General features: G+C 27.8%; 3 protein-coding genes and 1 pseudogene across 3 annotated transcripts in view; all 4 read left to right on the top strand.

Annotated features, from left to right (window-relative positions):
* Positions 1-12,799: 12,799 nt before the first annotated feature.
* LOC113384363 (glycoprotein endo-alpha-1,2-mannosidase-like) lies at positions 12,800-14,423 on the top strand. Its single transcript, XM_026622099.1, has 2 exons — positions 12,800-14,160; positions 14,222-14,423. The coding sequence occupies exons 1-2, from the start codon at positions 13,025-13,027 to the stop codon at positions 14,421-14,423; spliced, it is 1,338 nt and encodes a 445-aa protein (XP_026477884.1). The 5' UTR covers positions 12,800-13,024.
* A 250-nt stretch (positions 14,424-14,673) lies between these two features.
* On the top strand, positions 14,674-16,892 carry LOC113384346 (dnaJ homolog subfamily C member 21-like). The gene is made up of 5 exons (XM_026622098.1): positions 14,674-15,013; positions 15,075-15,219; positions 15,292-15,439; positions 15,509-15,824; positions 16,007-16,892. Exons 1-5 carry the CDS (start codon positions 14,823-14,825, stop codon positions 16,890-16,892), a joined length of 1,686 nt encoding a protein of 561 aa, XP_026477883.1. The 5' UTR covers positions 14,674-14,822.
* Positions 16,893-18,982: 2,090 nt separating this feature from the next.
* Positions 18,983-20,408, top strand: LOC113363644 (annotated as a pseudogene).
* An 819-nt stretch (positions 20,409-21,227) lies between these two features.
* LOC113384330 (sodium channel protein 60E-like) overlaps positions 21,228-22,442 on the top strand; it is a 28,748-nt gene continuing 27,533 nt past the window's right edge. The window contains 1 exon segment of the mRNA XM_026622097.1: positions 21,228-21,239. Coding sequence (XP_026477882.1) covers positions 21,228-21,239 — 12 coding nt within the window.

Genomic DNA, 22,442 nt, shown 5'->3' with positions numbered 1-22,442 from the left:
ATTAGTTTTAATTAATTTATGCATCAAAACGTGTAATTAATTTAGTAGATCGATTTGATATAATAAATTTATCGTGAAACGTTAATTAAAAGCCAAAAAATGGGTATGTTTGGAAGTGCCCAGATGTACCTTGAATAGTTTTATAAGTATCTCTTTCAGGACCTCCATTTTGAGTCAATTTTATAAGTAAGCATTTTATTTACAGCGCCTTTCGTATCCTTTATTTTTATATATGCTATTGTAAAATGTATAATTTATATATGTGCTTTTGTAGGTTATTAATTCATTTACAGCGCCAATGTATCCTTTATTTATATATATGCAATTGTAAAATGTAGAATTTATATTTGAGTACTTCCAACACATATCTCTTTATTATCGAATTCTAAATTCACGAAAGTTTCTAATGTAAGTCGTGTGTCGTGTATTGTGTAGAGACTTTACTCGGATAGTTGCAATAAGTCGAAGAGACATGTAACGAACAAAGTTATGTAGTGGTTCTAAAGTAGTGATTTTGTGTCAAGTACTTGAGATTTCTGGCAGATGCTCCAGTGGTGCTTGAAGTCTTGGATTTGTGTTCTAGGAGTTGCTGCAGAGGATATCGAACAATGTAAGTGCAAAGCATGTTTTATACAAAGAGAGTCAAAGAATATATTTCTGATATATACAGGCATTTATCATACTACATCTGATATGTAGTACTTTATTTTAAATATTTAATATTTAATTCTTATGTGTATGTATATACACCTAAGTCTGTTTTTACACGGTCTTGCTGTACACGGTTTTGATATAACACGGTTTGAAAATTGAGTATTTTTAATTTTTTTACACGATTTTATTCCATTTAGCACGATTTGAAATTTTATGTACTTAAATTTTTTTTGTCAAATTTAATTTTTGCGAAGTATGTTCATATCACAAAAAAGTATTTATGAAAGAAAAAAGTCTGAAACCATTGATAGTATCGATAGTTTGCAAACACTAGCTTAAAGATTTAAGTGAATTCCCCTTTAGCACGTACAAACAATTTTTACTGGTCAAAGCAAATGTGAGTAGCACAGAACAAATCACCCATTTTTGTATAAGATCAATGTCTTTTTTTGCACGTTTTTTTTTTACACGGCTTCTTCTGGAACCAATCTACCGTGTAAAAACAGACGTAGGTTTATATATATATATATATATATATATATATATATATATTGATTTGATTCAGTTTTTATATATATATATATATATATATATATATATATATATATATATATATATATATATAAGCGAGAGGTTTTCCTTCAGATGGTGAAATAATATGATAAAATTGTTCTTGGGCATCCATCCAGTAATTAATAACAGTTTTATTGAAAGAAATTGTTTTTATTTATTTAATTTATTAAATTGGTTAGATTTTGCTTTTTTACATGTTTTTATATTTTTCTGTAATTATGTATTTTTCATATTGTTTTAAATTGTAACCCTGAAATATTTAATTGTGGCACTGAAGATGGGTAAAATCAAGACCCGAAACATATGTTTTCATAATAAAAACATTTTTCTTCAATAAAACTGTTTTTAATTACTGGATGGATGCCCAAGAACAATTTTATCACATAAGAATTAAATATTGAATATTTGAAATAAAGTACTACATATGCAGTATATATACATTAAGTTTTTCTTATTTTTGAATTTAAAGCAGTCAAATATTTTTGAAAATGTTCACTTCATCACAATATTTTTTGTAATCTTTAGTGAAACTATAATTTGAATAGAAATAAATAAAAAGATATTAGTCATAATTTATTTTCCGAAAGAGGTTTACAATTAATGACCGAGTTTTTTTTATTATACTACTTTTATGCTTGTAATAATATTTATTATATAGTTATGTATTTAATGCTTGATTTTCATATTAAATGAAATTAATTGAAAGATGCTTTGAGAACTTGTGCCTTTTCCGATATCATTTATAAAGCAGTCTGTATATATTTTAGTGAAATATTTTCTGGCTCGTGCATTATTAATATAGTTGTATACATATATCTGCTGAAAATATTGTTTATTCTATAATATTTGAGTTAATATAATTTTCTTTAATGAGATATACTTTATTAATTTCTAATGTATAAAATACAATTTATCTTTTGTTTATTCAACTACAACTATTATGCTAATAAAAGATTTTAAATTAATTTGGCAGACATATGTATAAAAGACTATGTTCATATTTAATTTGTTATGGGGAAAACATGTTGATTCAGTTTTTTTTATTTTACTTATGAATTAAAATTTTATGAATGTTTTAAATCAATATAAAAGATAAAAGTTTGTACTTCTCGTATGTATCAAAGACATTGAAAGTAATTTATATTATTACAATTCCATAATAATATTCCGCCAGAAATTCTTTTGTTCTATAACAACACTATGAGCTGATATTATGTAGAATTCAAAATTCTTATATATTAAATTTTTGTTACCAAATTATTAGTTAACCAATACAGCTTTTTGTAAGCATCGATTACTTATTTGTTGAAGAGGTCTTAGCATCCTTCCTTAGGTAACTCCTAAATTAATGGTATTTTATTGCAAATTACAAATTTACTTTGTTACAAATTCTCTTTTTTTCTGCCCCTTTTGTTCATTATTCTTCGGAAACAATTTTTTAAATTACATTTCCAGTATCAAGAATCATGTGTTTTCCCTGTAGCGATATTGACTGCATGTACATTTTTATTTATTGGATAACACGATTGTTGGTTTTGATCAAATTATTTCAAATATTTAATACGACTTACCAAATTGTTAATCAAATGCAGCTTTTAAAACTTTTAACTGTAGTTTTATTCTAAATTTATTCAACTATATCGCTGCATAGCTAAATGATAATTTTTTATTCTTTTGTTGCTAAAACCAATTTTGATCAAGACTTGCAATCAAAGTTTCGAAGAGTTGACTTGAATGATTAGACAAAATATAATTTTGTTTAGAAGTTTATTGTTCGATTCAAGTAGTAAAAATTATTTAACTTGATTTCTAAAGGATACCAATCAGCTTTAAACAGTTTTGAAGTTTTTAATGTTCAAGTTTTCGAATATTTTTCATTATTTCATTTTACAAGTTTTATTGAATTTCTTTTATGGCTTTTTCTAATAATTTGTATATTATTCAAGTCAACTAAATTTGTTTTTGTCTCGATTAATTGTAAAGGTTTCACATGTTTTATCAAGTCGTATAAACAATTTTGATTCGATTAATATCATTTCATTTCATCGATTAATTAAATAATTCTCTAGAATAATTTTTTTTTCTAAGTCCAATTTTTCTCATTCTAATTCTTTCGAATAATTTTTTTTCTAAGTCCTTTTAGATTTTTTTTTTTTTTTAAGTCCAAATTTTCTGATTATAATTCTTTCGAATAATTTTTTTTTCTAAGTCCTTTCAGATAATTTTTTTTTTTCTAAGACCAAATTTTCTGAAACCTTTTCAATTAAGACAGACGAGTTATTTATGCATGCTGTATTATCCCAAAGCCAACATTCGAATGAATGAGGCTCACATTGAATATTTCACAACGAGAAAATTTTATTGGGGCAAAGTTAAATATTTTAACTAAGTCCCAGTAATTTTTTCTCGTTGTGAAAATTTCAACGTGTACTTTATTTCATTCGAGTGTTGGTTTTGGGAATTGGTGTGAGGGAACACTAAAAAACATAAAAAAGTTTCAACGCTGAACAGAAAAGAGAAAAATTGATCTGGGACTTAAGGGGTTTTTTTTTAGGCTCTCCACCTCCCCCTTCCTCCTCCTCCTCCTCCTCTTTCCCCTTTTTTTTCCCTTTTTTCCGCTTTTTTTCATATTTTTTTTCCTTTTTTGGTGTTTTTTTTGCATGTTGTGGTTTTTGGGTAGATTCCTGGGTTCGGCATGCATCTTCCGCAATGTGTCTCTCTGCGTGTAACCTCTCGCATCATGGACCTCAGGTTGACCATCACTTGGTGTGTTCGTTTCAGGACCCTTTGCGCTCGCCAACAGCCAGCCACCAGCACTGCTCCATTTTTTCTGCTTCAGAGTTCCTTGTCGTCGCCTTAGGCCGGATTCGATCCTGCTCACCTTGTGCCTCCAGAGCGATTTCACCGAGTATGCGGTCCCTTAAACCACTCGGCTATTTAAGTTATTGATGATAGAAGTTATTTTTATTCCTATATTGTATTAATATTGAATTTTAATAAAGAATATGTATCATACACATCTCTCTTATTCATCATCTGCCTCTACCCCTCTCTTTCCCCAGTGCTTCCTCTTTTTTTTTTTTCTTTTTTTTTTTCTCTTTATGTATCTCTCTTACAGTCAAGTGTGAAACTTGAGTTTTTTGTTTTTCAGAAATATTCTAAGTGTCAAGGTCGAAATGCGACACCTGAATTTAATATTTTGAACTAATATTTGATATTTATGAAAAACTATACATTCGAATTTTCAAGCATCTTGGGGATTTGAACCGAGAAACAATGAGCAACCGTAGTGGCAACTTAACGATCTCGGCCAATTAGTTACACAGAACTCTCTGCTATTTTTAAAAATATAAAGTCTTATTTTGATGATGAAAGATATAAGCTTCCTAAAAAAATTGTGTGCCAGTTGTGCGAATGGCTGAGATCGTAAAGATGCGGTCGACTTAAGACAGAATAACAATTCCAGGTTCGCCAGTTCGAACCCCATTCAACTGAAAAAAATATTTGGAACCAATAATTTTTCAAACTGTATAAATAAATAAGACATATAGATAAATAATTAAATTTATTGAGTGTCAGCATTACAAAAATCGACATAATATATACGCATGTATGTATATGTATATATATATATATATATATATATATATATATATATATATATATATATATATATATGTATATATGTATATATATATATGTATATATGTATATATATATATATATATATATATATATATATATATATATATATAAATAAATAAATATATAAAAGATAAATAGTAGGAGAAGGATAATTTTTAATAAATTCATATTTACGCCTGGTTAGCAGTAAACCAAACCTACTTTGGTGTAATTTAAAAATCTTATTATTTTTTCGATAAAAAAACAGTCTATCAGGAGCAGCCAAAATTGGCCAAAATCGTGACATTCAAATGCAATTTCAAGATCCTTAATGAATGAAATTAATAATTTTAATTAATGCTTTGTGTAGACTAAAGTACAATCTTTATACCAAACCAAAAAAAAATACAAATTTATCATCGTCTTCATAGTTAAAATCAGCTTCAAAGTTGGCAATTTTTCAAACTTCAATTTGGTACCAAGGGCAGAAAAACTTTTTTTTTCCAAAAACTGATTTCATATTCGGAATCAGCGCCTCAAAAACTATCAGAATCGGTCAAAACATTTTGAAAATCGCGAAAAAAATGTTCATTTCATTAGTAAAATTTTGATTTTGCAACCAAAGATTTCGATTTATTGGGGAATGTATATGGATTTATCCAAAAAAGGATAATATTTTCGAAATCAGCATCCCAAAATCAATCAAAAGCAATCATTTTCCAATCAAAACATTTTGAAAATCGCGAGAAAAGGCCGTTTTATTTAAAAAAAATCGATTTTGCAACCAAAGATTTCGATTTTTCGCGGGGTGTATGTGGGTTTATCCAAAAATAGATAGCATTTTTGAAATCAGCGTCCGAAAATCTTTTGGAATCAGTCAAAACATTTCCAAAATAGCAAAAACAAATTTATTTTTTTGCTAAAATTCCGATGTTGCAACCAAAGTTTTTGTTGTTTTCCAGTGGTACACGCTCTGAAAGCTCATCAAATAGGATAATTTCGTCCTTGGTGTAATAAAAAATCATCCAAAAATTTTGTCCAATAAGTTCTTGATGATAAATTTCTTTTAGTATAGGGGAGACCCAGATTTTATGGTTCCTGTTCCTATAAGTGCATAAGTACCTGTAATAAGAATAAATATTCATTCTAAGGATATACATTTAAAATAAGATTATTTGTTACTTAATACCAGACTAGTAACAATAAGTAAGCTTTGAATATTTTATTTGAAAATAAAACCACAAAAACTTAGTGAAAAATTAAAAACATTTGAATAATTTGTAGGTACATCATTTATGTTAATCGATTAACTTGATATCATTTCCAAAGTTTAAAAAAAGCTCCTTAAACAATCCATGGATAATATCCATGAATTCAACTTCAAATAAATCATTTATTATAATCGAATAATTTGATATCATCAATGTTGTTTTAACAAAAGCATGAATAGCAGTCTATGGTTTTAAGATTATTTATGATTTATAAATCTAAAGTTAATCTATTTTTTACTTATATAAATAAATTAAAACGCCTAGAACAAAATTTTCAAGTTGTTTGATAAAATGTACATAGACACAAATTCGCGTTCCAGTTAAAAATTATACAAAATTTTAGTATCCAACTATGTACTAGTTTGTACTAAATTCTAGTAAATTTGATATAGTTTTTACTAATGTAAACAAATTAACGTGCCCGAAAAGAAAATTAAAAGTTATTTGAAGAAAAGTAAAAAAAAGTCCCAAGTCTACATATTACGTTTAAATTTGCAAAATTTCCAAAATATATGACAAAATGTAAAAAAATGTCCCAAAGGCGCATATTGATTGCGTTTGAGTAAAATTTGTTTGATAAAATCCGTGGATAGTCCATGAATTCAATATGGTTAATGATTCATAAATATTATACAGCATAATTATATTGTTAGCTCGCTAAAATCATTATTCTGCTTTTGAATTATATTTTAAAGTATTCAAATATTAAAAAAATGTTGGTAATTTAATTTTGTGAAAATTTCCTAATTATTTCATTAACATTAGACAAACAAATAATTTTTTGTAAACTAATTGATGAAATGTTAGATCTAATTAATAATAAAACATTACTTACAAAGAGCATTTATGTATTTTGACCCATTTTTATGATGTAAATATTGAATTATTGATGACAACTGCACTTTTAATAAATATTATTAACACGACAATTAATACAAGAATATTTGTTTTCAAGAAAACATTCAAAAACGTATTTCCTTATATAAAAAATAAGCATCTTTTGTTTGAACAATGAAAAAAAGTATTTTCCACTTTTGAAATATTTCTATGCACGGATTTTTTCACCAAGATTTTGTGGTTTTACTTCAAATAAAATATTTTATAATTAACACATTTGTAAATAAACCTGTCACAACAGACATTTTTAACCTGAAAACTGTCAATTTTTACGTTTGACGTTTAACCTTAAACAATATAACTCAATTTTGACGTTTAATATAACAAATTCATGTATTAATGATTGTTTTGGACCTGAATCAATATCATAATGTGTTTAAACAAATATTTGTTTAGAGTTATGCGCAACAGTTTGCCAAAATATTTATGAATACATAAACATGAGCCACCTTTGCCTTAAAATTAAAATATAAAACATTATTTTGTACTTACCTAAATCATATTTTCACACAAAACACACTTTAACGTTAAATCTATTTACATTTATGACTTGTAAATTTATTATTATTACAAAGACACTTGTTCAACCAAGTTCCAGACAGCAATGACCCTAGACAATATAATAATGACTTTTGATTGGCAATGACTTTTGATTTATTTTAAAAATATTTACAACAGAAATTAGCCACAGATCATAGAACATACATTTATATAGACTGGTAACATAGTTTTTAGTATCAACATTTTAGCAGCAATTTAGTTTAGCATAGTTTTCTTTCTATTTTTATTATCTGGATTGTTTTTATCAATTACATACATATAAAATTAAATAATAAAACAACATTTGTAAATTTCAATACGCACATAAATTTATTTCATCTAAATTACACAAATGAAATAAAAATAATAATTACTAATTAAATAAAATATACAAAATATTCCTAACATCCCTCTCGACATGGATTACTTACATGCAAAAATGAATATGATAGAAAAATTTAAAATATTTAAATTCGCAATAATAACAACAAATTTATATTATTCATTCATTCAAGTCATGACGGTAATTTTTTTTTATTTTTTTAAATTTTATTTTATTTTATTGGCCTCGCTTACTTGACCATTTAGCCACCTATAACATATTTCAATTTCAATACAATATTTCAATTTCAATACAATATTTGAATTTCAATACAATCTTCATGTTCATACTTCTTATATAAACTCTATTCTTCTATCTATTTTATATTCTATTCTATTCAACAATAGTTCATATTATGAATAACATAATGTAAAAACTAAGAAATTATTTGGACTAATTAAATTCAATTATTTCATTTATACACACCATCCCCTGTCCTTGACCACAAAAACTTATTGTTTTAAAATTCATATAAAAAACGTAAAATTTACAAAAAGTCGATTTTCTGCTCTTCTGATTTTTTCATTGCGCTAAACTAGACTCTAATCCTAAAGGTGCGTCCACACCTAACGAACGAACACGAACGAACATAAAAGAACGTACCAGAACGAACGGCAACAGCATAGTGTGGACGCCACGACGATCACGAACGAACATAAACAAACATGGCGAGCAATGTTCCGCAACTTGTCGGTACATCAAAGGGAATTGTTCGTTCATGTTTGAACTCGTATTTGCAGTGTGGACGTCACAACGAACGCAAACGAACATTTTTGTTTTAATAATTTTAATAATTTAATAATAATTTTTTAATAATTTTAATAATTTAATAATATTTACTTTTAATTATTGTGTACAGTTTGAAAATTTTAATAATATTTACTTTTAATTATTGTATTGGTTGAAAATCTTGAATAAATTATGAAATGGTCAAATGACGTAATTTTATCATTCATAAATGAAATAGATAAGTTTCCTAGAATATGGGAGACTAAAGACCCTTTTTATAAAATTATTAGAAAAAAAACGATGCTTGGGAAAGTGTAGGCAAAACGTTTGGAATGTCAGAAGCTGCAGTAAAGAAGAAATTGCAGTTTTTACAATTAAATATTAAACTTGTTATCATACATAGACATTCAACATATATGTTGAGGATGAGAGTTTGAAAATTAAGTATAGTTAGCTCAAGCCTGGAATGTTCAGCTTGCTCCGAATATGAATGCTGAGGAAAGAAAACGACTCAAAATATAAATATTAAATACAAAAACTGAGTGAAATTAATTGAATAATTTATTTACAGTATATTTACAAAATATACACGAACAAAAATCACACAAAAACCAGTGAAAATGACGTATGATTAAAGCTTACATCCATATCAATAATAAAACTGGCGTTTCACGGAACATCTACGAACAACGAAAATTCAAGCGCTCACTGCTTTTAAGCGCTTGTTCAAGTTCGTTTGGAATTTTTCGCGTTCGTTCGTGTTCCTGTTCGTTCTTCTTTGTATTTTCTTGTTCGACATGTTCGTTCGTGTTCGTTCGTTAGGTGTGGACGCACCTTAAGGATCATAGATAAAAAAGCATATAAATAGATATCTTTGAATATTTGATAAAAATAAAACGACAAAAACTTTGTTTAAAAATCCATGGATAGATATCTTTGAAGATTTGATGTGATGAATTGATAAAAAATTAAAGAAAGTGTTGATCAAAAAAATTTACACTGTCGTCTCACTTCATCTTCTTCAGAATCACAAAGGCAACTCTCATTGTACATGCATCATCATATAATATTCACGCTCAGATCTTTCAACCACCTTAGTCGTCCTTTGTGGTCTTAGATTGTTTCAAATCGGCTTTATCAATAGATGTTTATAAGAACTAGGTTGAGAAGAAGTGTTCATCTGGTTTCTTGAAATCTCCTATAATGAATTATTTTCACTTTTGAACTTAAGAGTGAGATAAACCTAATTCCAAACATACATACAAATTGGAGCACAGTAAAAAGAATTTAGACCCAAAACGCTCCATTGACTTGTGAGTAATATTCCGTCAAACATATGAATTTTTGACACAATGAAACTTCTAATTTTTTGAATGAGTAAATTTTTGTTTGTATTGTGATTTAGTAAAGTGAGGCAAAACACTACTGGAGTAGTTAAAAAATAATAATCTGTCAAATAGAATCATGTGTGCAATCACTGACAGTCCACAACCGTCAGACGCATGCGCAGACTACGCATTTTGACTGTATTTTATTATATTATTTTAATTTTTGCCACATCTCAGCTGCTTTTCGGCAATAATAATGTAGACATTACATTCTTCTTATTTATAATAATCTTAGTCTATAAGTGAATAGAAATAATGTTTGGCAAATGAGTCTTCATTTGTTCTTAATGTTTAACAATGCTACAAATATTTTCAATGTCAATCAATGATAAGCAGTTTTTTGCCATTTTTTCCATTTATTTCTTTAATTTAACTATATTTCTATAAATCAAAAAATCCTAAAAAAATCCCTTAACAAACTTTAGGCAGATTTATCAAAATCCGAATAATCGTTCAGGAAGATTACGCTTTTATACCCTATTATAGAAGAATTTTAAATATAAGATAGAATATATAAGAAATAATTTATTTTCTAAACCTATTTCATAATTTTCTGATTGAATAACCAACCTGACTGAAAATATATAAATAAATATATATATACAGTGCTGGATTTACAGTCGGGGCTACTGCCCAGGGCGGCAAATTTTTGGGGGCGGCAAAATTTGGATAGTGAGAACAAAATTCTATACCATATAATTAACTTATTTTTTTAATAACATTTTTTATTTCAAAAAATATAATTAATAAAACATTATACAAATACAATGTAAAATTTGGCAATTTGGCTAACATAAGGATACGTAAATGAGTTGAAAGTTTAAGAAAAATATGTTCTTCAGATCTCGAGCCCTTTTAAGATGACGAATTTGTGCACTTCCAAGCTTATAGCGCGGAAAAAAATTAAATTAGTGAAGCATGGCATTGTGCCTTACGGCAAGTTAGTGAAACTTTCCGTACTGAAAATTACATTTTATAAAAAGCTTTAAATTTTTTTGAAAAATAATGAAAATTGAATTTAAGAAACCTTTTTTTTATATTTCGATTTTTTTTTTTGTAAATTAATAACTTTTATGTATTAAATTTATTGAAATTAAATTTTATTTGAATGATTCGATTCCTATTGATAGCGAGACGAGCTGATTAGTTATTGGTCAAGGCAGGTCCCAAAAATAATAATTCAGTTTTTGAAAAATGGAACGTCCAATATCATTAAAAGAAATTTACATGTATAGACAAAACGGAGAACTGATTAAATTTGTGGGAGGTCTAGCGGTTTCGATGATCCAATAAAAAATTTGAAAAAGAAACATTTGACGGTCAAAAGTGGTCATTAAACATGTGCACATCAAATTATCATATATTTTAATAATAAGTAAGAATTTTGTTTACATTTTACTATGGGTTCTGTATCATTATTTATTCGTTATTCTGCGAGGCGACGCTTACGCGCTTCTTTATTTTGTCTCTACGCAGCTAAAGCAGGGCGATCGCTTTAAAAAAAGTTTTTTTATTTTAATTTTTTGTACGGGAATTTCCAGCAATTTGCCTTAAGGCACGATGCCAAGCACCACTATTTATAGTATGTAATGCGTAATAAATTTACTGCAATCAAATAGTAATTTTAATTTTAGAAAAATGATATGTAAAAACTTTTTTGCCTAAAAATTCAGGGATGGGGCGGCATTTTAATCATTGCCCCAGGGCGCCAAATTTCTAAATCCGGCCATGTATATATATATATATATATATATATATATATATATATATAAATATATATATATATATATATATATAAAGTATATAATTTATAAAATATATAAAAAATATATTTATATATTTTCAGTCAGGTTGGTTATTCAATCAGAAAATTATGAAATAGGTTTAGAAAATAAATTATTTATAATATATATATATATATACAGTAGGCCCTCGCTTTACACGGCACTCTGGGTACACGGTTCCCATACTACACGGAGCTAAAAATGCGACATCCCTCCGACTACACGGACTTCTTATTACACGGTATTTGGTCAACAGCCCATAAGTTCGTTGTGCAAAAGGGTATTGATGTAAATTTTGTTATTGATTTTTATCTTTTAGGCATGCCTGTTTATATAATAGCTGCCTAAGAACACGTTTGAGCTGACTACTGCGTCGCGCCAATTTTTGAATAAGGTGTCAATCGTGTCAATGCCCTACATGTCATTTCGTCCGTATTACTCCTACTTCAAGTTGTATTTCTTGGTCTCCATACAGCACGATAAAAATGATGCGATTTGTACCAACTGTGAGTCTCTCATAGCACGGATCCCATACTGCACTATGTAAGGTTCCATAGAACGCACTACGAATTAGCCTGAATTGTATGTTAAATACGAGTTTCTTATAGCACGATTCCCATACTGCACGGTACGCACTTGCCGCGTAAAGCGAGGGTTTACTGTATATATATATATATATATTAATTTGGAAATATGAACAAACAACACTCTTTTTTTGCACTAATTTATTAAATAATAATTTTCACAAACGTTTCGAGACTAGGTTTGTCTCATCATCAGTGTTATAATTTAAAATTTAAAATATGGAAATCTAAATTAGCATTTTGTGTTAACCATTACAAGTCGCTCGATACAAGTCTTTGGTCTTACCTCTGTTATTGTAAAATATAAATGAAGAAAAAATACAAGAAATATAAATTGCAATCAGCTTCTAACCTAAAAATGAACTTTTTACTCCAAAATAAATATTAGTTGAGAGAAAGCTCAAATCATAAATGTGTTTCTTGTCTGCTGTGCACATTGTAGAATGTACAATGGCTTGTTGTCACCTGTTGTGTACTTGCCAAATGTCAAATTATGTGAGCATGATGTTTACCGGCGACGTATTAAAATATCTCTTTGAGCAATTATAATTATTTATTTACAAATTATTTTTAAAGTGTGTTAAATTTAAGTATAATTATGAACTTTCGCGCTTTAACAATTAGACTTAGAAGATACTTTTTCTACTTAAGTTTATCAACGATTGTGTTTTTGACATATATTTTGATTCAAAACTATGACTATCCTAAACAGAAATTATTAAAAAAGGGTACTACAACTACAGAGACTATAATAGAGTTTAATAAAAATTCTGCAACTGCAGAAATAGAGGAATACGACAGATATAAATATAGGATTAGAGTTATTAAAGAAAAGATAAAAAGGCTTTCCTATACTAGTGATAAATTGTCAATACAACATAATGATCAATTAACTAATGTTAGTTATAAAATTCACGCATTTTATTATGCTTGGTATAAAAGCATAGATTTTGATGGTGCTTGGGCTCATTGGAACCATAAATATCTACCTAACTGGAATAAAAATGATTTAAAAAAATATCCAGTTGGTGCTCATAATCCACCTGAAGATATAGGCTCTAATTTTTATCCGCAATTGGGTTGTTATAGTTCTAACGATCCACAAATTATTAGATCTCATATGAAATACTTTAAAGTAGCAGGCATAGGAGTTTTGGTTTTATCATGGGCTCCACCAAATTTTGAAGACTCACCTGATAACAATTTGAAACAAATTTTAGATATTGCTCTTGAAAATGATATTAAGGTTTCTTTACAAATAGAACCATACAAAAATCGAAATCCTGAAAATTTTGTTAAATTTTGGAAAAATTTCATACTCAAATTTGGAGATCATGAAGCCCTCTATAAAATTAAAAACAAGAGATTTAATATACATTTACCTTTAACTTACATGTATGATTCATATCTCATAGAATCTAATGACTGGAAATCAATTTTTTCAAAGAGTGGTTTAAATACTATTCGTGGAACAAAATATGATGGCATATTTTTAGGATTACTTGTTGATGCCCAACATAAGACCCATATAAAACGTTCTGCATTTGATGGTTTCTATACTTATTTTGCCTCCAATGGATTCTCTTATGGTAGTTCTTGGAAGAACTGGAATTCCTTGAACAGATTTGCAAAACAAAATAACTTGATATTCGTACCTTCAGTTGGTCCAGGATATATTGATGTCAGAGTTCGACCATGGAATAGTGCAAACACAAAGGATCGTTCTCATGGAAGGTAATACATTCAATTGTAAAATTTGTATGAAAATTTATATATTGCATTTGAAAATTTGCAGATACTATGAAACAGCTTGGCGTTCTGCTGTTAAGAGTGGAGTGTCATTTATATCTATAACAAGTTTTAATGAATGGCATGAAGGAACCCAGATTGAACCGGCTGTTTTTACCTCAGGTTATACCAGTTATGATCCAGAAGAATCAAACTATTACCTAAACTTAACACGACAGTTCATAAAACAAATGCCATTCATTGGTTAAAATAGATTTATGAATATAATTTTATTAACCTTCATTGTTTCAACATGTTTTTGTTAAAAATTTAAATTTCTGTCAACATCCATTTCCATGCTTTTTCACCTGCATTTCATTTAAAAATGAATTCCAAATTTGTGGAACTAACTATTTTTCTGTGACGTTCACTTAAATTTGGCTTATAATTATGATTATAACCCATTTGTAATAACCGCGCAAATGATTTAAAAGTGGCTCACTTCGTACCCCTTGCAGCATTGCTTTTCAAAACTTTTTAGGTTAACATACTGTCAAAAAATTTGACTAGGAAAAGTTAATATGTTGTTACTCTAAAAAAAATCTAATTATACTACGCATATATCAATTAGTAATTCAAAAGGATTATGTTATTTGAATATTGGTAAAATGAAGTGTCACTACGAAGTGTTAAATATCTCAAGAGATGCAGATCAGTCTGAGATCAAGACAGCTTATAGAAAACTAGCACTTCAATGGCATCCGGATAAAAATTTAGATCAACCAGAGGTTGCAAAGGAACACTTTCAATTAGTTCAACAAGCATATGAAGTTTTATCAGATTTGCAAGAACGGGCTTGGTAACTGAAAATATGAAATAAATTATATTGTCATTATTGTAAATAAAGCAATTTTCTCAAGGTATGATAATCACAGAGAAGAAATATTGAAAGGTGCACAAACAAATTATGAAGACAATTCTTTGGATATTTTTCAGTATTTCACTTCAACATGTTTCAAAGGATATGATGATTCTCCTCAAAGCTTTTATTCCGTCTATTCCGAAGTATTGATATATCATTTATTATTTTTATAATTAGTTATTGCTTTGCATATCATTTATTACAATTTTTTTTAGGTTTTTTCAAAATTGGCATCAGAAGAAATAGAATATTTAGATGACCCTGAAGACTATGAAAATATACCGATATTTGGCAATTATCAGAGTCCTTACGAGGTTGTTAAAGCGTTTTATGCTTATTGGCAAAGCTTCTCAACTAAAAAAAGTGAGTAGGTTCTCATAAATATATATGCTCACTGATCACTTTTCTTATCATTCAAATAATATCTTCTAGGCTATGCTTGGTTAAGCCCATATAACATAAACGAGACTAGGGATAGAAGAGTTATCAAACTTATTGATAAGGAAAATAGAAAAGTTCAACAAAAAGCCCGCAGAGAAAGAAATGAACAAGTTAGACAGCTTGTTCAATTTGTAAGGAAGAGAGATAAGCGAGTGATAGCACAGAGAAAACTTGAAGAAGAACGTGCTCAACAAAATAAAATTAAAGCAGAACAAATGAGAAAGGAGCAGATTCGGCAACGTAATCATGAATTATCAGCTCAGGTGAACAACTCAATAGTAATGGATGATTTAGAAAGTAAACTAAGGTAATTTTAAATATGGTTTAGATATCTGTATTAATAATTTTAATTATAATGTACCAAAATATAATTATCATATGGCCTATAAAGTATCATATGTACCAATATAAAATGTCTTAGTCAATAGTCAGTTTTCGCCTGCAATAATCAGCACATTAAATTATTAATTGATTTCTTAATAATTATAGAGAAATCGAGAAGAATTTGTTAGATGAATTTGGAAACTCTGAAAGTGATTTTAGTGAAGATTCAGATAATGAAAATCAAAGGAAAGAATATGATCAAGATATATCAGATTCCACTGAAGAAGAAGAAAATGAAAGTAATAAACAAGAGGATAATGATATGGCAAATAATTTATATTGTGTGGCCTGCAATAAATTATTCAAAACAGTTAGTTCATTTGAAAATCATGAGAGATCTAAAAAACATAATGATCAAGTAGCATTGTTACTAATTGAAATGCAAAATGACGACGCCGATATGAATGATGAAGAAACAAATAATTGTGAGCATTTTGACAGTTTTGATTCTGAAAGTAACAATGTAGTTTTATCTGATGCTGAAGAATTATTAGATATAAAGCAAATTTCATCCGATGGAGAAGTGACACAATCTCCCATATCTAGAAACAAAAAGAAACAGAAATTAAAGGCAAAGTTAGCACAAACAGTGATTAATTCTGATGAAGAAATTGAAATTTTAGATGAATTTAAACATAATTCCAGTGACAATGACAATGAATGGGAATGTAAAAGTAGAACGAAGGTGAAGAAATCTAGAGCAAATGTTAAAAAGAAGGTAAACAGTTCTGACCAATCCAATATTAACACTGCAAATACACACCAGGATGAATTAAAAAATTCAAGGATGAATAATAAAACAAAAGTGCAAGATAAGAAGCAAGATCTAGAAAATGACTTGGATACTAATCATATTTGTGTAAGTTGTAGAGGAAAATTTGAATCAAAGAATAAATTGTTTGCACACTTAAAATCATCTGGACATGGAGTAGCATTAAATAATAAGACGGTTACAAAAAATAAATCAGACAAAAGGTCTAGACGAAAATAGAATTTATTTATTCTATAAGTATTCAGAAACTTCATGAATAACAAATATTATGTTTCAATTTATTTCATAATATATATGATACGATGTATTAGTTGTTTGTTTCTTTTGAGATTTAACTTGAGATTATCATCATTGAGATCATTATCAATTTTGACAATATTACATTCATTATTTACTGATGAAGTATTTAAATGCAATTATGTTAATAATAATATTTTAATGACAAGTGTTTATCACTTTTGGTAAAATAGGTGTATTATTTTTTCTATATTTCAACTTTTATTTGATTGAATAAATTATTCATGTATTTTTTAAAAACTCTGCAGATATTTTAGCATAAGTTAACTATTATTTAAACATCTTATGTAGAATCAAACAAACATATTATATATCGTTAAAAATTTATACCTTTTTCATTTTTTTCTACAACTGGCCTCATAGATAAGGAAACTGACTGACTTCTTCCTATATACTCCAATAATTTGGTAGTTTTGCGCCGAAAGTACTCAGGAAGTTTTGAAAATTAGTAGTCTTGTAAATTTCGAATTTCATCTGAGCTATCGTTGGTAAAATGGTGACAAAAAACAGTTTTTTAACAATAACTCTTTATGGCTTATTTTGCGATAAAGGTATCTTCATGCGGAATAAACAAGAGAAATTTTTTTATATTTCATTCAATATCCATTTTTTTTTTGTAAAATCAATAGTTTTAGTGTGAAGATGCCTCAAAGTCTTTCTGCCATATTAGGCCTCCTTGTATTTGCCTGCTCTCTTTACTTGAACGCAGTCACAAATAATTGTTTTCAATATTAAATTAAGCAAACATATATTTCAAACATGAAAAAATACTGAAAACACTAAACTAAAAATTGAAGTAAATAATAGAGAAATAGAGGAGGTGGAAAGCATAAAATACTTAGGACTGATAATAAATGAAAAACTGACATGGACCGAACAAATAAACAAAATAAAAAGAAAGATAACTAATTAACAGGGGCATTGAAAAGGATCCACTCTTTCGGAAAAAAAAAAACTAATTCTTAAAACGCAAATAATACCTATAATTTTATATGGAATAACAACATGGAGCCAAACAACTAAAGCAAACCTAAATGACATACAGAGAATAATGAATAAAGCCATAAAAATAGCATATAATTTACTACATCTAACACCCACCAAATACTTACAGAGAGAAACAAATAATCATTCACTAAATAACATAATTAAAATAGAGAAATGCAAACTAATACACAGAATGAAATTTAACCGAATTAAAACAAGTGCAACAATAGACACAAATCAAGATATACATGAACACTACCCTAGACAACACAACAATTTTCACATTGAACGCAATAGAAAAAAAAATTTGAGGGAAAATGTCATATGGAGTGCTACCAAAATATATAACAAATTGCCAGACTATATTAAGATGACCAATGATAATGATAATTTTAAAAGAAAAATAAAGAAGTACTATAAGGAAATTGAAGATAAAAAAGACTGAAGAGTTTATGTCTATATATATATATATATATATATATATATATATATATAGATCTATGTTTATATAGATATATAATATTTCAAAACTACCTGAATACTTTCCTGGCAACAGCCTTTTTTGCACCAAATAACTGAACTAAAAGTGTAGTATAATTAGATTGATAAAACTAATCTGTCAATGCACTACGTAGAATTTAAACTGTATACTATACAAAGCTGAATTTAAAGCTGTTTTATTCATATTCTACTAGAGCTATGTATTTGAGAGCAATGAAAACTTTATAAACACATGCCAGTTAAAACAAAAAGAACACTGACGCCTAGACAATATAATAATATGTTGAGCACTAGCTAGACAATATGAGAATAACACATATTCATATATTTATTCTGGATGTAGCCGATATTATTATATTGTTTATTATTATATTTACTTGCCGTTAGCTCAAATGTTCGTTCGTTGTACAACGAACACGTACAGGATCAAACTGTGCGTCACTGACAGATGTCAAAATGGTTTGGATAGGTTAGAAATTATTTTGACAGTTCTGAAAGTGTCAGAAAGGAACTTTTAACTCCTATTTTAACTTACCCCTTACTGAATAAGTAATAAACATATAAATAACTGTAATTTGTTATAAAAAGAGATATAGAAAAATCATGTATATCCATTTACATTCTAAAAGTTGTTAAAATTAATGCATAAGTCTCGGATCATTCAGATTCTACTGAAATGTTTACTCTACTTCATGGATTTTTTAATATTTAATGCAAAAGGATGAATATTGTGTTTTGATACTCGGATTGGATAATGCTGGTAAAACGGTAATTTTGATTTGCATACACAATTTATATCAAATTCTCGTAATTTTAATGACTGTCTATATGTATAGACTTATTTAGAGGCAGCAAAAACAAAGTTTTCGAAAAGACAGAAAGGCATGCATCCCAGTAAAATTACAACGACGGTTGGCTTGAATATAGGTCAAATAGAACTTGGTGGGTCTAAACTCAGTTTTTGGACCTCGGAGGGCAGCAGGAGCTACAATCTCTTTGGGATAAAGTATGGTTTTGCAAGTTTTTAAATAGTATTGAAGAACTTTGTAGATCTAAAACTCTTTTTTGCATAACCTTGATTTATTCTGTAATTTATAAGGAAGAGATTATGTTGCAAAATCATGTGTTTTATCATTTTTTATAAATACTGACCATTTTTAATAAAATATATTATATATTATTGCTATATCTTTTCATTAATAAAATATTTAAAAATAATCATCTCAATAGTAACTGGTTTTGTACTACAGTTTATTTAAAATTATAAACATTGTATATTATTCTCGTTTATTGATCAACTCTTTCCTAGTCTGAGAAACAATTTATTAATTGAAATTAGGAAACATTGTTTAATGTGTAAAATCAATAGTATAAAATTCATCTGCAAGATTCTTTTTTTTTTGATTAGTCAAGTTTCTTTCACAGTATTATGCGAATCACATGCTATTATATATGTTGTCGATTCTTCTGACAGAGAAAGAGTTGAAGAATCAAAAGCTACATTTGGTATGTACTAGATTTGTAACACATTTATTCTACTTTCAACTAATTTTTTTTTAGATCGGATGATTTGCAATGAATTTTTATCTGGAGTACCACTATTATTGTTGGCTAATAAACAGGATCTACCTGATTGTATGGGTGTTAGAGATATTCGTCCTGTATTTCAACAAGCTGGCCCCCATATTGGTAGACGCGATTGTCTTGTTATGCCAGTATCTGCTTTAACAGGGTTTGTTTATTCTAAACATATTGCTATAAAAATTCCTTAACATTAATTACTTCTTAATATTAATATTATTTCTTCTTATTTAGTGAAGGTATTGATGAAGGTATTCGTTGGCTTTTGGATTCTGTGAAGCGCAATTCTGTTGTTCGCCCTCCAAAATTACAAGATGAGACTTAAACAATGTATTTGCACTAAATTTAAATTTTATTTTTATATACAACTATTAAAATATTTCATTTAGTATTAATGAGTTTTGTTTTCAAACAATAATTAAGACTTCAGTACTTTTCAAAATATTTAAATAACAATATGAATTATTCTTTTTGCTTTCAATTATCGATTTCAAGAAAATTTTGTAGCTCTTCACATTCAGTTTATATGCAGTATCTTACTTAAGTGATTGAATTAAATCCATTAATAGTTTTTGGACCATTTTGACCAAGTGATTTCAGAGTATCTGAAAACACTAACAATTTATAATATAAAATAATAATAATATAAAAATAATATACATTATATATAATATATATATTATATATATATATTATATATAAGTGAAAATATTAAACTACTTACTGAACATAATTCTCGAATACTCGGGTCACGGTCGTCCATATGCAAAACAACAGTCTTGTATATATCAATCAATAAGGTTTTCCAACAAAATATGAATCATCATTATTAACATCTTCTTTTTTGTAGTTCTTTTATTTCCTATCGCTGCTACAGATTGTAATGCTTGCGCTGCACATGCTCTAATTTGATGTTCTGAATCATCTAATCGTTTTCCTAAAGCTTTAATAGACAATTTTCGAATAATAAAAAATACGTTACATACATGTAATGCTTCATTTTGTTTAGGCTTTTTACCTATGTATATCTTCCCCAAAATCTCTTGATTCCAAGTCATCGGGAAGTAAAGCAATTACTTTTAAGTGTACATCTAGTCTGAATGGAATCATCTTCACTAAAGTAATTAATAAAGGCACCTGTTTTGAAAGCAGCAACGTTGACTGCAAAAAATAGTTGATTCTCAAAATATGGCGGGAACGGTAATAGATATTTGGTAAAGATATGAATTTAATTCAATATTCAGATCTCCGATTTCTTCCAGTGATATATGATTTACAATCTTGGCGCAAACGAATGTTTATTTAGAACCATAAATAAAATATCAACATTCAAACCAATAAACATTTCAATTATTGTATATCATCATCAATAATATCCAACATTTTAAAACAAATCTAATTTTTATTATTTGTTCTAAGACGTGGTGTGAAATACTACATACCTTTGTTGAATTCTGTGCTAAAGTACACAAACATGAGGCAGCAGCTGTTCTACATGCGTCCGCTACTTTTCCCGGAGCCCAGACTAAATTGGAACGATTATCACTGAAATTTTGAAATGAGTATGATAAATTTAATGAGATAGCTATAAAACATAATGTGATACATTTAGGAGCAAAAACAATTACAATAATTAATAAAACGTATTAACATTGTACGATCGATTCAGAATTTTAAAATAATTACACGCCGATTATAAAGTTTAACAATGATTACCATCAACAAGTTTCTCGAGTATATAATTGTCTCCTTCGAACGATTTCCAGTGTAGGAAGACCAGTGCGAGACTGGTAAACATTCTTATTTTAATTTCTGTCTCCATCTGTAGAATGCCTTCTAATATGATGCATATAATATCCCAATATTTATGCAAAACTTCAGCCAGTGTTCCAAAACAGTTTCTATGATCAAATAATCTACGCTGCTTCCCGTAAAATTATCCGATTTGGTCAATAAAGACTGCCAAAAGAGGTCTCAAATGCCGAGAAGTGCAAATCTTTTAATTTTCCATTGGAGATACTTGCATTAAAGCTCCTGATGTAAATAAAAAGATAAAGATAAAGATACATTAATTGTAATGTAAAAATATTATATATATATATATATATATATATATATATATATATATATATATCAATACCTCAGCGGGCTTTGCTGATTTCTACATTCAAACGATAATATTTTATAAATAAATACTTAAATTGAAAGTTTTGTTAAGTACATAAAAATTTAAGTCCTTATTATTTATGATAATTTACACGTTATTTGAATATATTTATTTTTAATATCTTTACTACAAAAAATTATACTGATAATTAAACAGTTAGAAAATGAATTCCGTAAGGTTTTTTTTAAAGGTGTTATTAAGAACATTTACTTTACTTAAGCAATAATTGTATTTTG

The sequence above is a fragment of the Ctenocephalides felis genome, unplaced genomic scaffold (genome assembly GCF_003426905.1).
Source record: "Ctenocephalides felis isolate EL2017-DRISC unplaced genomic scaffold, ASM342690v1 CF-g0.4_SCAFFOLD_00845, whole genome shotgun sequence".
NCBI lineage: Eukaryota > Metazoa > Arthropoda > Insecta > Siphonaptera > Pulicidae > Ctenocephalides > Ctenocephalides felis.
This window is presented reverse-complemented; position numbering and strand designations above follow the sequence as displayed.